This window comes from Centruroides vittatus, unplaced genomic scaffold (genome assembly GCF_030686945.1).
Source record: "Centruroides vittatus isolate TY-2023 unplaced genomic scaffold, ASM3068694v2 contig_877, whole genome shotgun sequence".
Taxonomy (NCBI): Eukaryota; Metazoa; Arthropoda; class Arachnida; order Scorpiones; family Buthidae; genus Centruroides; species Centruroides vittatus.
In genome coordinates, this window is record NW_027122569.1 from 250617 (window position 1) to 271824 (window position 21208).

The 21208-nt window shown below is 26.6% G+C and overlaps 1 protein-coding gene across 1 annotated transcript in view; it reads right to left on the bottom strand.

Annotated features, from left to right (window-relative positions):
- Positions 1 to 2799, bottom strand: part of LOC136983141 (gamma-aminobutyric acid type B receptor subunit 2-like) — a 93647-nt gene extending 90848 nt beyond the window's left edge. The window contains exon 1 of the mRNA XM_067279779.1: positions 2336 to 2799. Within this exon, the coding sequence (XP_067135880.1) occupies positions 2336 to 2572 (237 nt within the window). The 5' untranslated portion in view covers positions 2573 to 2799. The remainder of the gene's footprint in view (positions 1 to 2335) is intronic.
- Positions 2800 to 21208: the final 18409 nt, after the last annotated feature.

Below are 21208 nucleotides of genomic sequence, written 5' to 3' on the forward strand. Positions count from 1 at the left end.
GCTAAGCGTACACCTGTAAATGCGCGTTATACACGGTAAAATGTACAAGAATATGAAATCATTACAGTTATGTGCCACCTGATAGATGCAGGTTGACAATATTATTATATAGATTATGGAAACGTGTTAGCATGTAATGGAAGACGACATTAAATTGAGATAATGCAAAATGTTAATTGATCTAAACACGTCGACGAAAACATTAAAACCGCATTAAAATTATTAAATAAATAGCAAAATTCCTCGCTAATTTGGTAAAACAATCGCGTAAAATGAAAGTCAAATCCCTGGAGATAAGTGATACTTTGGCATGGAGGTTAACTTATACATTGAAATTTTGAACCTGCAAACGCGCTAATTTATCAATTTATATGGGAAAAAATACGATTAAAATTATTTCGGGAGATGAATTAATTCATTCTTTAAAATATTTTGCTGTTTTTTTCCTTTTTTTTCCTCTCGGAGGATTGCAAATTTTCTTTTCTCTCCCCTCTTCTCCCTTTGCTGGCCATAATCGCATTATTAAACGTTCAACTGTGAGGTGATGGGTTTCTGATCAGAACAAAATTGTAGCCGCTTTAACGCTGTATAAATACGTTAAATCTTAATTGTAATTAACGGGAAAATAGCAATTTGTGATCTCTGTTCACCAAGATCTTAATTGTAATTAGTAGAGAAAAAGCAATTTATGAGTATTGAGCACCGACGTATTAATTGTAATTAAAAGGAAAAGAGTAATTTGTGAGTTTTATAATCGAACATGCTAATTATAATTAAGGAAAATGGGTTAAATTTATGCGTTTTGTACATAAAAATCTTAATTATAATTAATGGAAGAAGTGTGATGTATGCGTATTATATACGAAAATCTTAGTTTTAATTAATGTAAAGAAAGCAATTTGTTGAGTTCTGTGATGGAAGAATTTCGATTACAATTAATGAAAGAAGAGCAATTTATGATTTTAATCGAAATTAAATCAGGAAGGGATAATACACAAATTTTATTTAAGGGAATGTTAATTATGATTAATTAGAGAATAATATTGCACGAGTTTCGTACAAAAATTCTTAATTTTAATTAATGGAAGAACAGCAAAATGAAAGTCTTGTACAAGTAATCACGATTCGAATCGATAGAAGGACAATACGATAATTAAATTTCATAAAAATTAGAATTCTGGTCAAAAGAACAAGAGAAATGTGAGATTTTCACACAAATAAATCTTCATTATGATTAATAGAAGAAGAATAAAGAATTTTTTTTTAAATTAACTTTTAATTTTAGTTAATAAAAGAAGATAACTTTACGATTTTGCATAAGCAAATTCTAATTAAGTAAAGCAAAACGAATTAATTATACAGATTTAATTATAATTAGTAGACGAAGAGTTAGATGATAATGTGTGTTATCTCCATTTCAGGAAAGAAAAAATACCGGTATTTTGTTCAAGTGAATTTAAACTACAGCAACAATAGAAGGAGACAACGAACTAGAGGAAGGCAATCGCTGGTATTTTAGTCACGTGAATTTTAACTACAGAAGCTACAAAGAGCTAGAAGAGGGGAAAGAAATAAAGGAACTAGAGGAAGAAGGAGAAGAAAAACTAAAATAAATAACTAATAACGTAAATTTTAAGGACTGGAAGAAGAAGAAGTTGATAGTAATGATGATGAACTAGAAAAAGAAGGAGATGGAGAAGAACAGGAAGAACTGGAAGAAGGAGATAGAAAGAGAAGAACTAGAAGAAGAAGGAGGAGAACTAGAAGGAGAGCATCACTAGTATTCTAGTCACGTGAATTTTAACTACAGCAACAATAGAAGAAGACCGTTTGTGCAACCCTATCTGAAGATTTAATTCTCATCTACTTTTCTAAAAATTCTTCTTTCGTTTTAGGAAGAGAGGTCATTAAAATCCCATTTGAAAATACTTTGCAAAAGGAGAAATTCTTATACGAAAACAATTTTTACTTTCCCCATATATACCACCCACCTCCCATGTTATAAATATAAATTATATTATATAAAACTCTTCTTTATGCGAAAATAGGAAATTTAAATTTACAAAATATCATTTCTTTTCTTATTTTAAAAATTCCAATTTAACATTTTGTTTACATTTTCGATACAAAAGAAAACAGAAGCAACCGCAAAAGAAACCGCGAAGAATTTATTGAGAAATTTATAAAAATATATATGTATATATATACTGAAATATTTTAAATTTAATTTAATTTAATTAATTAATATAAATACGTGGTTTTAAATACAATAAAGCATAGAGCAAACAGTAGCATGCATAGAACATAATGGAGTTAAAGCAATTAATTAGCTTACCTTTGTATCATTCCAATAGACTCTAAGAGAGTAACCATTGAGAATTCTAGGATTGCTGTTGATGTGATAAAGAGCCAAGTTAACAGCGGGTATGACTCCACGACCTATTGACCCTTCAGTTAGATTATGCGTAATTGGGAAGAAGCCACCAATGAACAAGTCAGTTTCTGCCAATGAAGACGAAGGGCCAAAACTTATTATTGCAAAAATCCGAAAACACAAAACAAACCGAGCCATTTCTTCCCCTCACTTTCAAGTCTCTAAGCTGGTTTCCTTTACATCAAACTCTACTTCCCTCATCACTTGGCTGGACTTCAATACGGAGTCAACTGCTCTAAGGATATCATACAGACGACTTAATATAGGTCGTAGCCGCTTGATAGAGGAACAGGAGAGCGACTGATGGGTAGTATGGCCTACACGCAGAGGAGGTAGAGCACGAAAGCGTCACCAGGGCGCGCTGCACAACGAGGGTACGAAGAGAGATCATACAGCAAACCAGCACAACTTCGATCCATTGCCAACAACCAGAGCAGAAATGACTGAAATGGTTTTAACGTTTGGGTTAATGAATAAAACACGAATTTACAAAATTCTAAACAGTTTTAAGCCCTACAAGTCCGACAAATTTATTAAAATTACTTATTATTAACACCCCGACCGTGTATAACGCGCAGGAAAATCGATAAATCGACTTTCTGTTTTAGGTGGTTTTTTTCCTTCTTTTAAATAAAAAAATTATATATTTTTATCTGCAATCTTCACCCCTCTTAAGTTTTTAATATATAGTTAATTAATTAAGTGTTTTTAAGTATTAATTTTAATTTTTTTAAAGTAGTAAGTAAAATTGACTAACTGATCTTTATTACCTAAATAACTTCTTTGTAAGGAATTGAAGGCCATTTGTTGGCATGACACATGCTTAGCGTGACTACTACTTTCGAGTAGCTTGACCTAGGAGTGGTCTAAAATGAGCTTCGATATACTTTCCTTCCTGGAGAAGATAGAAAAAAAAATTTAAAAGGATCTGTAATGGGAAAGATAGTTACTCACTAACAAGCTGTGTGTTGCATTCTGCTACTTTCAACAGTAAGAAATTAATTTAAAAACTAAAAAAAAAGAAGAAAAACTTAATTTTGTTTTATTTTATTTTTTATTTTTTACAAAAAAAATTAAGCAAATAACTAAAATTTGTCTTATTTTTTAACTGTTGAATTTTATATTTTAATTAATAAAAAAAAAAAAAAATTCGAAAAATATTTTTATTTTTAAAATTTATTTATATGAAATTTTGAATGTTTTTTTTATCAAATTATAAATCGGTCTTTATGTAACTTTAAATATTTTAAAATAAAATTTTGAATCATTTTATAAAATTTCAATAATAATTTTAACATTTCCAGTCAAACCTGCGAACAACGGACACTGACGGAAACGTAAGAAATTGTCGTTCTTCGCAGGTTGTTATTTCGTATGAATTTTAAAAAGAAGTTCCTGAAAATATGGCCGTTGTTAAGAAGTGGCCGTTATTGCAAGTTTGACTGTAAAAAAAAATCTCTATACCGTTTTTCTTAAATTATGTAAAATTTTAATTTGGTTTCGAAGTAATTTTATAAATAGAAGAATAATAAAAAGAATTTTTTTAGTGAAAAAATAGGAGCAAAAATATTCCCTCTCTTAATTATATAATTTTTCTTTTTTTAAAAAATTAATCGTAAAAGTGAAAAAAGCAATTAAATGCATTTTTATAAAAACGCAATTAAATGCATTTTAAAAACGCAATTAGCTGTTTTTTAAAAACGCAATTAACTGTATTTTAAAAATGCAATTAAATGCATTTCAAAACGTATCACAAGTATTTTAAAAACGCAATTAACTATATTTAAAAAAATGCAATTAACTGTATTTTAAAAACGCAATTAACTGTATTTTAAAAACGCAATTAGCTGTTTTTAAAAATGCAATTAACTGTATTTTAAAAACGCAATTAGCTGTTTTTAAAAAACGCAATTAACTGTATTTTAAAAATGCAATTAAATGCATTTCAAAAACGTATCACATGTATTTTAAAAACGCAATTAACTATATTTAAAAAAATGCAATTAGCTGTTTTTTAAAAACGCAATCAACTGTATTTTAAAAATGTTATTAAATGCATTTCAAAAACGTATCAAATGTATTTTAAAAAAGGCAATTGAATGTATCTTACAAACGCAATTAAATGTATTTTTTTTTAAAAAACGCAATTAAATTATCGTGAATTTTTAATGAACATTTGCAGAAATAAAAAGATTTTTTAAAGTATTTTTTGAAAGTATGATTCAAGAGATTCAGCGATATAAATTACAAGAGAACACTTTGATTTACATCAAATCAATGGTGAAGAAATTAACTAATTGACAGGTTATCGATCAAATCAATTAAAGAGACACAATTAAGGGCTTTCAACCAACCTGCTAATGAGTCTTTGCATCAATCTCGCGTAGCAATTAGTCGAAACAAAATTAAAATAAATAATTATAATCAAATTTTGTAATTAATTCCGAAATTTTTTGGGGGGTGGAGGAGCGATTTAATGGAATTTTTATTTACTTATTTAATTTTGGGAGTTAATAAATGTACTGTACTTATATATTCCTTTTATTTTATATATTTGAAAATTATATTTGAAAGATGGTGACATTCTGCAAATAACTTTCGAGAACAAGATTTTTGGCTCTGGGCCAAAAGACTGCAGTAGAAAAGCGATCTATCCGATGGAAAATTGAAAGCTTCTTCAACAATCCTACAAAATACAATATAAAATATCTAACCGTTTACTTCAGTTACACACAAAGAAAAAATAAATAAATAAGTAAATTATTATAAAATTAATATTATTTTCTTCTTTAATGCCAATTAACTCTCTTGTTCTTGATGCTTGTTATTATTGTTTCTTCTATACCCTTTCGTAAGTATATCACGTGATGTAACGACGTACACGGTCGAACCTCCAAACAATGGTCACCTTTTAACCAGAGCTATTTTCATGTCCTCGTCAGTGGCCGTTGTTCACAGGTTTGATTTAAGTTTTTATTTGCTCGGGTGTTATAATTGTGTAGTGTCATATGCATGCTATCTATGTTGTTTTTGCCTTGTATATCTCGTATGTTATCTTGTTTCAGAAGGATATAACTTTTTATCAGCGATTATATAAAGTATTATTCCTATAATATACAGCTCAATGTGCAGTAAGCATATTGAAGAGAAGACACGTGTTGTTGTTATTGCACATTGAGAAGAGGACACGTGTTTCGCTTCCTGCACATTGATGAGAAGACAAGTGACTTCCATATTGCATATTGAGGAGACACGTTGATTGCTTACTGAGGAGAAGACATACGACTCACTGCACATTGAGGAGAAGACGTATGGCTCTCTTACTGTACATTAAAAAGAAGAACACGTGGCTTAGTTTAGGCTATTAACATACCTCAATTTAACTTATATTTACGTTGTTACATTAATTATTAATGTGTTAAATCACATAGCACATTTACATTTCACTATTTATTACATTATTTACATATTTATAAAAAAAAGAACAGTAGATATACACGAGTAAAGGTTATTTCTACACATTTTGGTGCATAATATTAAATCTGCTTGTTAATAAAAAATAATACTCGTACGCTATTTTGTTTATAATCTAAATAATGAATGTTAAATTGCTTCTGTTTAGTAAAATACCAACATTTACATACAAAAAAATTGTTCTCTTTACTTAATTATCAACATTCTTATTAAAATATTTAAGTGGAAAAGAATGGGGAAAAAATAAGTAGAAACAAAGAAAATTGCAAAAAAATAATAAATAGAAAATAGGAAGAAAAAACTAATTATTTTTTAGTGAAATAAATAATAATAAAATGCATTATTGTACTTTTATTTAATAAACTATCTCGAGTGTAAAATTATATTTTAAGTTGAAAGAAAAACAGAAATGTGTTAAAAGTAATTATTCGAACGAATTTAATTGTTTTTAATTTAGAGAAATCTTAATTATAATTAAATTTTAACAAATTCTAATTTAGGTAAAGGTAATTATGACGATGATGATAAAGAAAATTACTAAAATTGATTTATACGAAAATTTATAGAAAATATTTTCGTAATTCATCTCGTCGTCTACTTTTTAAAAAATTTATTTCTATAAATTGTTAATTATAAAAAGAAAATGTTTTAATGAGGAAACTAATTAATAAGCTAGAATAATGCTGAAGATGAAGATGATGGCGCTTATTTTATGACAATATTTCATCTTCATTATCATCGTTACAGTGGGCTTCCTCTAAAAAATAGTAAATACATAAAATTAAAGCTTAGCATCATCGTTATCATCATTATAATGTACTGTACATCTTCCAGACAAGCTAATTTCATAACTTCACTTGTTTATTTTCATTGTAATCACTAAAAATGCTAATATTTTATCTTCATCATCCTAGTAAACTACCTATACAGAAACGTTAATTTATTCATATATTTTCAGTAATATTGACTTGTATTTCACGAAATTTAGTGTCTGTAGAGGAGGTTCAAACAGAAAACACACGAATTAATTGGTTTGTTACTTTGTTTCACACGTGATCATCTTCATAATCATTTATAAAGATGATTACGTGTGAAGCAATTATAAGAAGAAAGAACAATACCAATTAAGCAAATAAGATAAATGAGATAAAAAGTAAATAAGTTGAAGTATTGACGATTAAATTATATATATATATATATAACAAATGACAAAATAAACAATATCTTAAGGATTCAGCAGTATAACAAAAGAATAAATGAAGATAATTGCATGAAAATAATAATAATATAAAAAGTAGATCTAAAAAACTTAATTTGATTGGATGTTTAATTTGTAAAATGTATAATAAAACAAAGCAATGTATCTTTACCTTGTTGTTTGTATAGAAACAAAGCGATGTTGTTTAGCTGTTTTGCTCCATTCCTGAGGCAAAACAGCTAACGAAAACTATATAAAAATAGAGGAAATAAATAAAACTGTACAGTTTACATGATTCAAAAGGTAGATATTTGCAAAATATTTAATTATAAATGTAGAAATGCGTGTATAAAAGAGAGTAAATATGTATAAAATGTTTTAAGAATGGGGTAATATAATGGAAGAACAAACATTCTTAAGATATTTTATACATATTTCTTTGCTTTTATATACGAATTTACACATTTATAATTAAATATTTTGCAAATTTCTACCTTTTAAATCAAGAAAACTGTAAAGTTTTATGCATATCCTTTATTTTAATTGTGTTTTCTTTGTTTATTATTTCACATATCGCTCCACTAAACGATTCAAAAAGCAGATATTTGCAAAATATTTAGTTATAAATATAGAATTGCGTATATAAAAGCAAAGAAATATGTATAAAATATCTTAATAATGGGTAATGAAGTGAAACAATAGGCAATACAGTGAAAACTACAGGAAAATAAAGATAATGAATAAAATTGTATAATTTTAAAGTTGCATATTTGCAAAATACATAAAATTAAATATATTAAAACGCATTTAAAAGCAACACAACATGCCCAACATCTCAAGAATTTAGCAAAATAATAAACAAAGTTCACTAAATTAAAATAAAATTAAATAGTTTGAGTAAATATTTAAGTCTATTAATTTGCAAAATATACCAAAGCAAAACACAATATAAAATGTTTACGTGATAAAAAAGATAATAATAAAAATATTAAAAAATAACGAGATTAACTTGTAAAGAAAATACAAATTAACAACGAAAGAAAACAATAAAAGCAAACATTCAATTAACAGGTGTTAAAATGTAAAAAAAAAAATTGCATAAAAAATTAATTGTAATTTATAAAATTAGAATGTTTATAAAATAAATAAAATTAAAATAGTAACGAATATATAATAAGTTAGTCAATATTAATTAAATTAGAAAATAGAACAGAGGGATGAGTAAATTAAAGCAAGATATGAAAAGATAACATAAATAGAATGTTGACTAGAGTAGAATAATTAGTATAAATTCTATAAATTAGAGAACAGCTGCAAATTTAAGATAAATAAAATAAATAAATGAGTTATTTCGTGATGTCAAATAAATCAAAGTAAATTAAGAGATATAACACACGTCATTCCAAAAGAAAAATTCCTAATCAGAGTAAACGAGAAAATAATATCAAGAGAATGAATTGAAACAAGAAATAAAAGGTACAGGAAGAGCAAACTATGACAATAGTTGATTGCATCAACATGATAAGAGCAGTATAAACTAAACAACTGAAGCAATCTGAACAAATTTGCCTCTCTGGCAAGGTAAAACAGTCGTAAGTTGTAGGAAAATAAAAAGGAATGTAACAATATTTGAGGTTATAATTGAGTTAAATAAACAAAATAACAAAGTAAAGAGTATAAGAAGGTAAAGAAATCGATAAAGAAGAATAAGTAAGCCTAGAAGTAATATGTAAAGCAATGTGTACAAGAACAAGTGACGTATAAAGCAATGTGTAAAACAGTACGCAAGAAAACAAAGTATAAGGCTACAAGTACTATATAAAAGAATAACTGGTGTATAAAGCAATGCACGAGAACAAATGCTTTACACATCGTTTGTTCTTTTATACGCTGCTTTATAAATTACTCCACGCTTTACATATCACTTTACACGTCTCTTGTTTACTTTATATAAGTACTATATAAAGCAGTAAGACAACAAAGTGAAGTATAAGGAAAAAAGTGATATATAAAGCAACGTGTAAGTCGGTGTTATATATATTGTAAAGCAATAATAAATACGTAAAAAGATTTGTAACTCAATATGCAAAGTGACACAATACAGAAACGAGTTGAAGATCACGAAACAGACAACACGTAAAAGATAACAAATCGAGCGCATTAATCAAGAAAAATGGCTAAGAAACTAGAGGATAATAAACAGAATAGCGAGAAAAACGAAGAAAAATAAAAGTTAGACGACCAACAACAAAGCAGGCATCGACAACACCGAGTGCAACAAACCAAGACCAAGAAAAAAAAACAAGATAGATTAAAGTAAATGAGTAGGGCAAATTGAGCAACAAAATACGGCAAAAAGTAAAAATCACAAAGGAAAAAGAAGAAAGCAAAGTACTATTATTTTGGAAATAAACAGTAAGTGCAATATGTATATCAAGCAACTTTGCAAAATCAACCTGTTTAAAATAAATTAATAGTACTTGGAATCGGTTCAGCTGTTCCGGAACAGTAACAGTTTGAAATTCTCACGAATAAAGTAGGCATTGAGCAATAGAGGAGGAAAGTAATCAAGAGTTAGATTAGATGAAACTATTTTCTCTTTAAGATTCATTCACTCGAATCATTTCCATGTATCTAAGTAAGAAACATGCAGAATTTTAAGTGATGAGAATCGCAATGGACACACAAGAATAAAAGGGAGAAAAAGAGAGAATTTTTAAAATACACGAGAAAATTAATATTAATTTTTACATCATTCGTAAAAGTTTATTTTTGTATTTTTTTTTTTTTTTTTTACAAATCGGCGAATTATTTTGTGTGTTCACAAAATTGCAATTATTTTCCATAAAATGTATTTTAATCAGTGAATTATTCTGTGTAAAATATAAATTATTTATTATCTAATTATAACAAATCAAAAAATTTATTTTGTAAAAGTTAATTATAATGAATGGTAATATTAATTATTATTATACCTTACATAATATATAAACTTGAGAAGAGTATTACATGGATGAAAGCCAAGACCATATGTAGAAAGGGGCATGAGGCCTCGATTAATTGTATACGATACAAACTGGAAGTCACGTTATTTCAATTCAAAAATTTTCCCCTGGAAGATGTTAGATAGATGACAAGCACAACTCCATTGTTAAAGGAAAAGTATGATGTACAGGGGCAAGTCACTACTAATTTGAGGTGGAGAGCATATATTTTAAATCGAATAAATTAAGAATATGATTAAAAATTGCAGCTCGGCATTGTGATCATAATTGCTTGTATTATAAATTATAAATTTTATTAAAAAGCGTAAGTGTTACAAGTTATGCTTTAGAAAATTATTATCTAACCTGTTAACGCAGGACTCCTCTAAACGGCGGCCATTTTTTTCAGGATCATTTAATAAAAATAACGCAGAGTAACCTTCTAACAACGGCCATTCCCAACAATTATTTTAAATGTCCGTCGCTCAGAGGGTTGACTTATTAATTATATTATTTTTTAAAAAATTAAAATATAATAATAGATAAATTATTATTTTTTAAGATAATTTTTTGAAGAAATTTCATAGAAAAATAATTATTATTTATACAATTTTAATTAGATTTAATTATAATTTTTTAATGTAAATTAACATCTAAAAGTTTATATTAATTTCACAATTTTCAATTGTACTTTTTACAAAAAAATTGGATTTTTAATACATAAAAGTTTATGATGCATAAATAAAAATTCAATTAAAATTTAATGAATAATTTTTAAAAAATTCTAAAAATAGAAATTATGAAAGAAAAGGAAATTGTGAATTTTTAGAAGTAACTTTTTAAAGAAAATTATTATTATTATTATTATTACTTGTTTTTTTAGATTAAATTTAACGATTTGTATATCGATTATCGTCATTCCTGAAGAGAATTAGCAGCTAAAATAAATGCTTATTTGGTTAAATTATTTATAAAAAATATATAATAATTAATTAATATATATATATATATATATTTAATTTCAAAATATAAAATTCAAGTTTTAAAAAAAAATAATAATTATGTAATTGTTCTCAATGGAATTTAATTATCATGAAATTGTTTTATACGAAAACTAAATGAATATAATTAAATAAATTTTTCGCAAGAAAAAAATTATTTCATTTAATTTCTTTTTTTCTAAATTTAATTTTCTTTTTTAATTATTAGAAAATAGCTAAATATTTTTCTCATAAAATAAATTATTTTTTATTTTTTGAATTTAAAAATAAAAAAATAAAATAAAAGTGTATCTTTAAAGAAAATTTTGATATTTGTATTCAGTAAAATTACATTTATGTACAAGGAAAGAAAATCGATATCAACGTCTTTCGATTCTTTCACCTATGACTTTCGAACATGTGATTACACAATACGCATTTTATTACATTATTTATGTAACCTGGAGCTAAATATATATATTTTAACTAACATATACATATATATATGTCTCTAGGTATGTGTATAGATATATGTGTAGGTGTGTTTTTTGTTTACATATGTGTGTACGTGTCTATAGGTGTGTGTGTATATATATATATATAAAGCCAGTTAACACGAAAAGTATAAGACTAAGTCTAACTTAATCTATATAATAAGCTTATATGTATGTAAGTTTATAAGCTTCTTGACTCTTCAGTGCTTATAAGTTACCTGTGTAGCTGATATATTTATATAAATGTTTAATATAATTAACATATATATAAATATATTTTGCCTATAAGTATACAGTTTGTGCTCATATATAGATAAGATAGTAGTTGTATAAGTATGTATGTAGCATAGCTATAAATGTTGTTATTGTTTACTGTGCATAAGCTTGTGTTGGTAGTTGACACAAGTAATGTGTTGATTTACCGTATAGAGTAGCGTAATAAACAGGTAAAGTTATGTAACTCTACACGATCACTTGCATATATGTGTATAACAAAGAAAGCAACGTAATAAACGGGTAAAAGATAAAATACCTAATCTCCCACCCGTTTACTACGTCGCTTTATCTGTTTTACACGTATGCTGCTCTACGTGCTTGCTAACACACCGAACAACGTAATAAACAAGTAAAGTTACGCTGTTCTACTTGCTGGCTAACAGATATGTGTACAGGTAGAGGATTAGGTACCTAACATACCCGTTTATAACGTATCATTTCTCTTAAGATTTTTAGCTAAGAAGAACATTCACGCTTACTCTCCTTCTATACAAGCATACTTATGTTCGTGTGTACACCGTGTATTTGTATGCACACCGAATCAAAAGCTGTATAGGCATTAAATTTACAAAGTAAGTGAGAATTTGAATAAGAATTTAACAAGAATTTGATCGAATTGAGTTGTAATTTATCAGTACAAACATTATTCAGTACATTTCTAATGCTGAACGAAATGCCAAAGTTTGTCAACTCCAACTGTAATTTGTACAAAATAAATATTTACATACGCATTAAATATATACACCCGAATATTTTGAATCCTTTAAAGATTTTTACATACGAAAATTGCATTTTCATATAGAAAATTTCTTTGTAAATATCTATTTTTGAATCATTTTATTTTACTTTATTAACGTAACGAAATAATAAAATGTAATTTGTAAAATCTTTAAAAAGAAGAAACAAATCGTTATAAAAATTACAATAAAATCATTAAATGTTTTCTGAATTTTACGAAAACATAATTAAAAATTAAATCCAATTTTATTGATTTATAAAATATAAATTAACCTTAAAAATGATTAATATTTTATTAATTTAATTTATATTTTCTCTTTATAAATTTATATACAATATGTTATATAAAATTCTTTGTTTATATCAAGAAAATTTTCAATTTAGTAAAGGGTAAATGGTAGAGTAGAAAGGTGAATTGTTAGAGTAGGGGGATAAGAATTTGCAGAGGGATTTTCTTGTTGATGATAGCATAAACATTCATATTCCTAGAAGAACAAGGGACAGAAGCAGACTTAAAGATCGATCTGTTTCCCAGACGGGTTATCCAACTATTCTCACGTCTTGTAGGAATTGTTGGAAGAGATGAAAAGGATAGAAAGATCGGATATCTTACTACACTTCAATGCATTGAAGATAAGAAGAAGTCGCATTTTTACAACGTTTTAACACATTCTACCATTTTTTCCATCCAATAAAAATGCATTTATTTATTAATTTACTGTATTAGAAAGTTTTTTAAGCCGTCATAACTTTACTTTACACTTAAATTAATTTATTATGAATTATTATAAGAGCTGGTGTATCGTGTGATCTTCTCTTGTCTGGTGCCATGTTGCTTCTCCTGAAAAGCATTTTATCTTCATTAATTGAAGAAGTGGAGTAATTAAATGTAGGATAATGATAAATTCTTTAAGAAAGAGACATCTTTTTGCATTAAATTAACTTATAATGGCGCCATTTTTAGCTTAAATTTAAGTGTGAGTTGCTTTATTAATGTGGGGTGTAATTTGCTAGTTAACACCTTTAATTAAACAATTTAAAAATAAATTTACATATATTTAAATTTTTTTATTTAATAACTAAATAATTGCAATTATAATTAGTAAATTTTTAGCAAATTTTTAATTATATTTACAATTGAAAATCGTGCGAGTATACTCGAGAGATGAGATCAATTTTGACAACAGAATCGTCTCGGAAATTAATATATATATGTATATTATATATTTTTTTACCATTTTTATTATTAAATTAATTACATTTTATTAAATTAACAGTAAAATTAAATCGGTTTCTTTTATATTTATACTTATATAACTAAGCTTATCTTACCTTAAATGGCTAGAAGCATCATTCAAACTGACACATATCAATATTAATACGATTGTGCTGAGAGGTTTGGATGGAGGGAGCACAAGGATAAGTATTCCTGCGTCTGTAACCATGACAACATTGCATCCTATAGAAAATTCTTCGTACTGACTGTTCCATTGCCAAACATCTTTTGTTACTCAAGTAATCTCTCTACCTTCTATTGACGAATTATTGTCTTAAGCGTAAAGAGAAGAAGAGAAACGAAGAAAATAGAGAAGAAAAAAGTGAAAAAATTAGTGCTTTTTCTTTCTATTTAGCAACTTATTCATTTTTCTCTTTCGTGACAACACAATTTATTATTAAATATTTCTCTTTAAGCATCCTTCTCATCTATGTTTCACGATGGTAAACGATGCGAGTACATCTTCAAATGTGATAAGCAATAATTTAATAGGGAGAAACTATTATCAAATTGTTACTACGACACACCTAATTGTCTATAGTTTATTTAAGATATTATTTAAGTCGAAATAATTGCTATTTTTACATGATTTTTAATGTTAAAGTTGCAGGAGGAGTGAATCAGGTTAGTTAAAGAATTGCCACTTATTTTTGCTATGTTTTTGCGATTTTTTCTAGGAAGTGAGAGAAAAACAACAAAAAAAATCAATAATGCATAGATGAAAAATATAAAAAACACCACCCTTTATGAATATTTATAAAGTATATGATACCAGTAATAACTATTTTCTGTTGTGTATCATGTAAGTTACTACATCATCCGTCTCTTTAAATGACAGCAAAGATCGAAATATAGAAATTCAACGTGACAGACAAATGACTTTGTAGAAAATAAACTATTTATTTTTCCTACTGCTTTCAAGTTTTTTTTTATTATTATATTTTTGATAAATTTATATTATCAAATATTTCTGCAGAGCAGTTTATTTAAATATTTTTCAGCAAAGTTAAAGCAGAAACAGCTACTAATTTCATTTAAATTATTGCTTATTTATACATAAAAAACGGGATTAAAATGTTCTAAATTACATTATTAACTCAGTTAATTATCATTAATTTATTTTTTAATAAATTTTATTACACAAAATACTTCTTCTCTCTCTTGAATGTTGCTTGATAGTACGTGAAGATGTGTATTTTTAATCATTTATAAATTTAAAAAATGTATTTATATATAAATTAAAATTAATAATTTATACTTAAAACATATTAGAAATTGTTCTTAATTAATTTTTATATATATTTTCATGTGAAAAAATCAATAAATTTTATCATTAAAGTAACGTAGTATTATGAGGATCATCACAAAATGCATTTATATTTAAAAAAAATACATAAATTTTAAAATAATTAAATACATATAAAACATTTTTATTAATTTAATATATTTTTAAATTTATTTAACAAAAAATGCATATTATAATCATTAACAGTTGATAAAGATTTATGATTAATTTTGCAGATGATCCGCAGCATCTCTTGTAAAGGGATGCTGTGGATCATCTGCAAAATTGATTTTTTTAAATCTCCTTTACAAAGTAAGATATACTTTTTTATTAAATAATTTTTCCTTTATTTTATGTATTTTTTATGTACTTATATATAGATATTTTTTAAGTTTATAGCGAATCTTTGTAAAGTATTAATAGGGTAACGATAGTCGAGCTGAAGAGTTTCTTCCAAATGTAACATATACCTAATGGCATTTTGCTGTTGTTCTGTTCCCTAGAGGCATGTTGTTTAGACGATACGAAAGATGTCCTGCTTATATTCTTGCTTTCATTGTAACAGGCAAAGTTTTAAAGAGTTGAACTTAAGATTTTTAGTTGTTTCATACCCTCTCCCTCTGCTATTTTTCTTTGTTGTTTAGTTATTTTTTGAAATTTTTCATGCATAAAAATCATGAAAAAATGCAATAATCTTTAGCATTTTTTGCTGGAAAAACTTATTTACTAAAAATATTCTGCAATTTTCCTGTAATTTACAGTGTAATTTATATCCAGTTCCACGAAATAAAACAGGGTGTGATACGTTTTGTTTCGTAAATTATACACATGTTTATTACGAAATTTGGCTTTTCGAATATGATTTATGAGTTTTTAATTATGATTTACTCCGTGTTATATGTTATTATTGCTAATTTAATTGCTAATTATATACGTATTTAGTCTATAACATACGTACGATGATAAATGAATTTCTCATGTTCGCCACCTTCTATAAAATTTTTTATGGTTTCATAAAATGAAATAAAAACATTAAAAATTAATGTTGAATGTTTTAATTTAATTACTTTTTATGCTTTTAAAATAATTTTAATTGCCGTACCTCTATAAACCGTCGTTAAATTCATTATAGAAGAGTTGCCTCCTGTAGAAAACGAAGAATCAGAAAAATACAAAGGGAATGTCATAGCCAAATTTTGGCCCTGAGAAAGGAGATATTTTGGTGAATTTTACGCGAAAAAGTTAAATTTTAGGCTCACATCCAATAAAGGTTTAAAGGTCAAGAGAGTATAGACTTTTACACGTGTTGCCTGGGCACGTGGATCTTCTCTGTCTATGAAAGCATTTACTTACCTTGTTACGCGTTATTTCTTTTGTATTTTTGAGAAATAATGATAAGAAAATTTCATTTAATAACTTTAAAAAATATTCAGTTCAGTTTTAAAAAGAATTTTTCATTTAAATTTATTGCTATTCATTCAAATATTTAGCACTCAAGTAACTTCTAATATCTGTCCTCTACTGTCAATCTACTATCAAAATACATGTTTAACTATAACCTGAAAGTATTACTTTTATGATTCGCCTATAACTGTTAAGGCAATTTCGATAAAAACCTTAGAAACTGGGCGAACTTCCTACTTAAGTAATTTATTTATGATAGACATTAGCATAAATCAAGTGCATTTACAAATAAATACGTTAACTTTCATATAAAAATTGCACAGAATTATTGGATTTTATAACTGAAAATAATGAAAACATGCATTTTTCTGAAAAATTAATAAAAATCAAGCCATTTTTCGTAAAGAAACTAGCAAAATTCCAGCAGTTTTTGGTAAAACTTGACGATAATTTTAATATGTTTGTAGAGAAAATGAGCAATTTTGCAAAAATTGCTCAAACGTTATTCATTATGGTTAATGTTACCTATGGTTCCAAAATGGCGGCTCGTCTCTGATTTCAGCAAATAGAAGAAAGGAAACAGTGGGGATGCACGTTCTAACCTAACCTAACCTATTCTAATAAATTACCATAATTATTACAAACAAAATTATTATAATAGGTTAGGTTAGGTTAGAACGTGCATCCCCACTGTTCCCTTTCTTCTATTTGCTGAAATCAGAGACGAGCCGCCATTTTGGAACCATAGGTAACATTAACCTTAATTATCTATTAAGAAATAGAAATTGAAAAAATTAATAAAATTTTCTATTTAATTTGTTTTTATTTTGTATTTAAAAAAAAGAAATAATAGAAAATTACAATTCGTAAACGACACGAAACACGTGCATCAGTAAACGATATCGGCAAAGAAACTGCAAATAAAATGAAATAATTTACAAATTCCATTTTGCCGATAGGATAAGCGAGAGGGGGGAAAAAGTAAAATAAAAAACGGAAGGAGACTGGTGGAGATTTGACTCATTTGAAGAATTCTCCACCTTTTTAATGTCACCTGGCACTTACAGCATTGGCAATTCAGTTTTGCAGAAGAGGAGAATGTTTTCGACTCTTTCTAAAAATGACATTCATCTTAGAATCTTTTAAGAGTCGAATCAAATTTAATTGCAGCTGTTATTGAAGAGAATTTTTCACACTCTTACAAATGCCATCTTCTTTAAGAAGTTAATAATGATGGATGAAATGTTATCGATTTTTCTTCTCTTCATTAATACATTTATCAACCTCTCCTGGATAAAAATGACTTTTCTCTCTGTAAGGCAAAAGGATATAAGAATGGTAATCGTTATCCACTCCGTCGTCCAATGAATTGTTGTCTCCCCATTATCTAACGAATCGTCTTCCACGTTATCTTTCCCATCTGACTAATTAAAGTCTTCACATCATCTTTCTTATCTGAAGAATTGAAATCTTCCTATCATCTTTCTTATTTACTAAATCAGCATTTTCTACATCACCAGTAAATCAACATCTTTTACCATCATCTTCCTTATCTGCTGAAGCAACATCTTTTACATCATCATTCTATCCGATGAAGCAACATCTTTTGCATTATCCCCCTCGTTTAACGAATTAACATCTTCTACATCATTTTCCTATCCAGTGAAGCAACATTTTCTACATTATCTTCCTAATCCAGTAAAACAGCATATTCCACATCATCTTATTCATCGAATGAATCGACGTCTTCCACTGCAATAAACCGGTAATCGCTATCATCGTTATCATTGCATTATCAATTTGTCAACGACAATATGATGATAAAATCACCATTCAAAGTAAGATGCAGTCGTTACTATTGTATTAAGAATAATGGCAACCGCGATTTATTCAAAGATAGAAGATGATAAATTATCGGCTATCAACGACGATTAGATAATCGATGATGATTCGTACAAAATAACTCGTGTATCATCATTATCATTCGCATTTTGCTTTACAGAGGAGAGAATATTATTATTTTTTTAAAATTATATTTAAAATAAATAAATATAATTTTATTTTTATTTTTAATTTAATTATATTTTTAGAAAAAATTGATTTTTTCGTAAATCACAATTTTCTTAAATATCATCATCATCGTCGTCGTCGTCGTAGTCATAAATAAAGTATTGTTTATCATCCGGAAGATTCCAGGATAAAAATAAATAAATAGTGTTTACTCTGAGATTAAAAATCAGCTTTTAATCATCACCAATATTATCCTATGTAATTTAAAAATGCATTATTTCAAGAAGAAAATTACATTCTTACAGTCTAAAAAATTATAAAATTACACATTTATTTAATTTCTAAATTAAAAAACCAACTTCTTATCGTCATAATCATCATTATCATCATCATCATCATTAATAAAGGTATATTCTATATTCTAAAAAAAAAAATCGAAAATAAAATTTCATATTTATTAAATTAAATTATAAAGCAAAAACCAATTTCAACATCATCATTATTATCGTGGATAAAATTTAAAAATATTCATTTTTCAAACAAAAATTTCAAATTAAAAATTAATAAAAGTTCTTTTTAAAAATTTATATTGTAAAATTAATCTTTATAATTATTAATTTGATTTATGAATAAAATAAATCAGACTCGTCGTCATCATCATTGATTAGTAATTCGTTCAAAAAATTTATTATTTAAAGAAATTTTACTTTAAAAAAAATTATAAAAAAACACACATTTTACAATTTAAAAACTGGGAAATTAATTTTAATATATATTTATTTGATTTACAAATTAAAAATTATCATCAGATTGTCGGCATCATCATTATCATCATCAGATACAAATAAACTGTTAACAAGACAAATAAAACTAATAAAATTAAAAACCATTATCATCATTATTACATAGAGATAAACTTAAAAAGACACATTCGTAAAAGAAATTCACGTTTAAAATTAAAAGAATATATATTACATTGTAAAAAAATACAAAATTAATCATCATATTTCATATAATTTGTCTTTTTAGAAGATGTTTAAAAAGAATTTTTGATATTTTTTTGGCAATGGACCAAAAGGCAATTGTTTATTGTAGATTTATGATGATGTTAAAAATATAAAATATCATCATTTGAATCACGATCTATAATTCTTATAAATCTTTTTTTATTTCCTTTGACATAATATATTTATTTTTTACTTTATTTTCTAATAAAAAAAATCCGGGATTAAAATTCGATATGGAAGATTAAAAATTTTAAATTTAATAAAAAAAATTTTTTTTTAAATCTAAAATTATAATTAAATTTCTATAGATTTACTTTAAAATTGTGATTAAAAATTTGGGAAAAATCCTCTAAAAATTATCATTAAAATTGTATGGAATCGTATAAAAACTGTTATATAAACCAAATAAAGAAAAACCTGTGAATAACGGATTTTTAATGAAATTTAAAATATGGCCGCCGTTTACGAGTGGCCGTTATTCGAGGTTCGACTGCATTTCCTAACGAAAATCATGCAATTTAATAAAAAATTTCAATTTAAAAAAATTTAAAAACTGTCATAAAATTATTCAAAAATTATAACAAAACATTTAAGTTTTTTTTCTAAAAACTTCTTTTAAAATAATCACTAGGATAAATACGTCAAAATCCAGCAACGAGTTGCGTAACTTTCCCGGCAAAAACATTTAAAATTGCGTGTGGCGCCATCTGTTACGATATTACGATATTTTATTTTAAACAGATTTTTTACATTATTAATTTATTATAAAATAGCAAAATAAGCTTAATTTTGAGGGTAGAGACGTGTTTTATATATATAATTGTAAATACTAATAACGAGTAAAATCTTCGTTAAATCTGACCCCACTCGAGATACGACACGTGACTCTCTCTATCTTCCCACCACCTCGACCTTTAACCACGAAATTTTGACAGTGTTAATGTCCCTAATACACAAAACTCCCTGCAAAATTTCAGAAATTTTTGACGAAGGACATGGGCGTTATTAAGCTTTAAAATGTGAACAAAATCGTGCCCCCGTACACATTAACATTCATACATACAGAAAATCCCCCGAAATTTTTGCATTTCTGAAGTTTCGAGTATACCCCGAGTCCAAAAATGTACTTATTTCTAACCGATGACCATACTTTCCCTCTGTTATACTGTAAAACCTGTCCAAAACGGACACCTGCCGAAACGGGTAAAAATTCTTCAAAACGGAGCGATTTTCTACGTTAAAAAACCTGTCTAAAACGGAAACCTGGCAAACCGAAACGTGCGATTCCGGCTTAGGCAGGTTTTCCCGTATAAAACAGCCGGAAAATTAAAATAAAACAGATTATATTTAACAGGCGAGTAAAGAACTTAATTCCATTATTATTTAGTGAAATTCGATAAATTTTGCAAGAAAATTTGTAGTAATAAATTGAAAATCGGTACGAATGGATGATTTTCTACAATAATTTAAGAATGAAGAAGAAATATTAAATTTCTAGCCAGTTTAATTAAGAAAGATTAGTGAATCTATCGATTATTGAGTCTATTTTTGATGTATCGGGTCTCGGCTACATTCTTATTCTTCTGACACGCAATTACTTACATTCTTTTGCATGTCAAAATTAAGAATCATGACATTTTTTAACGCA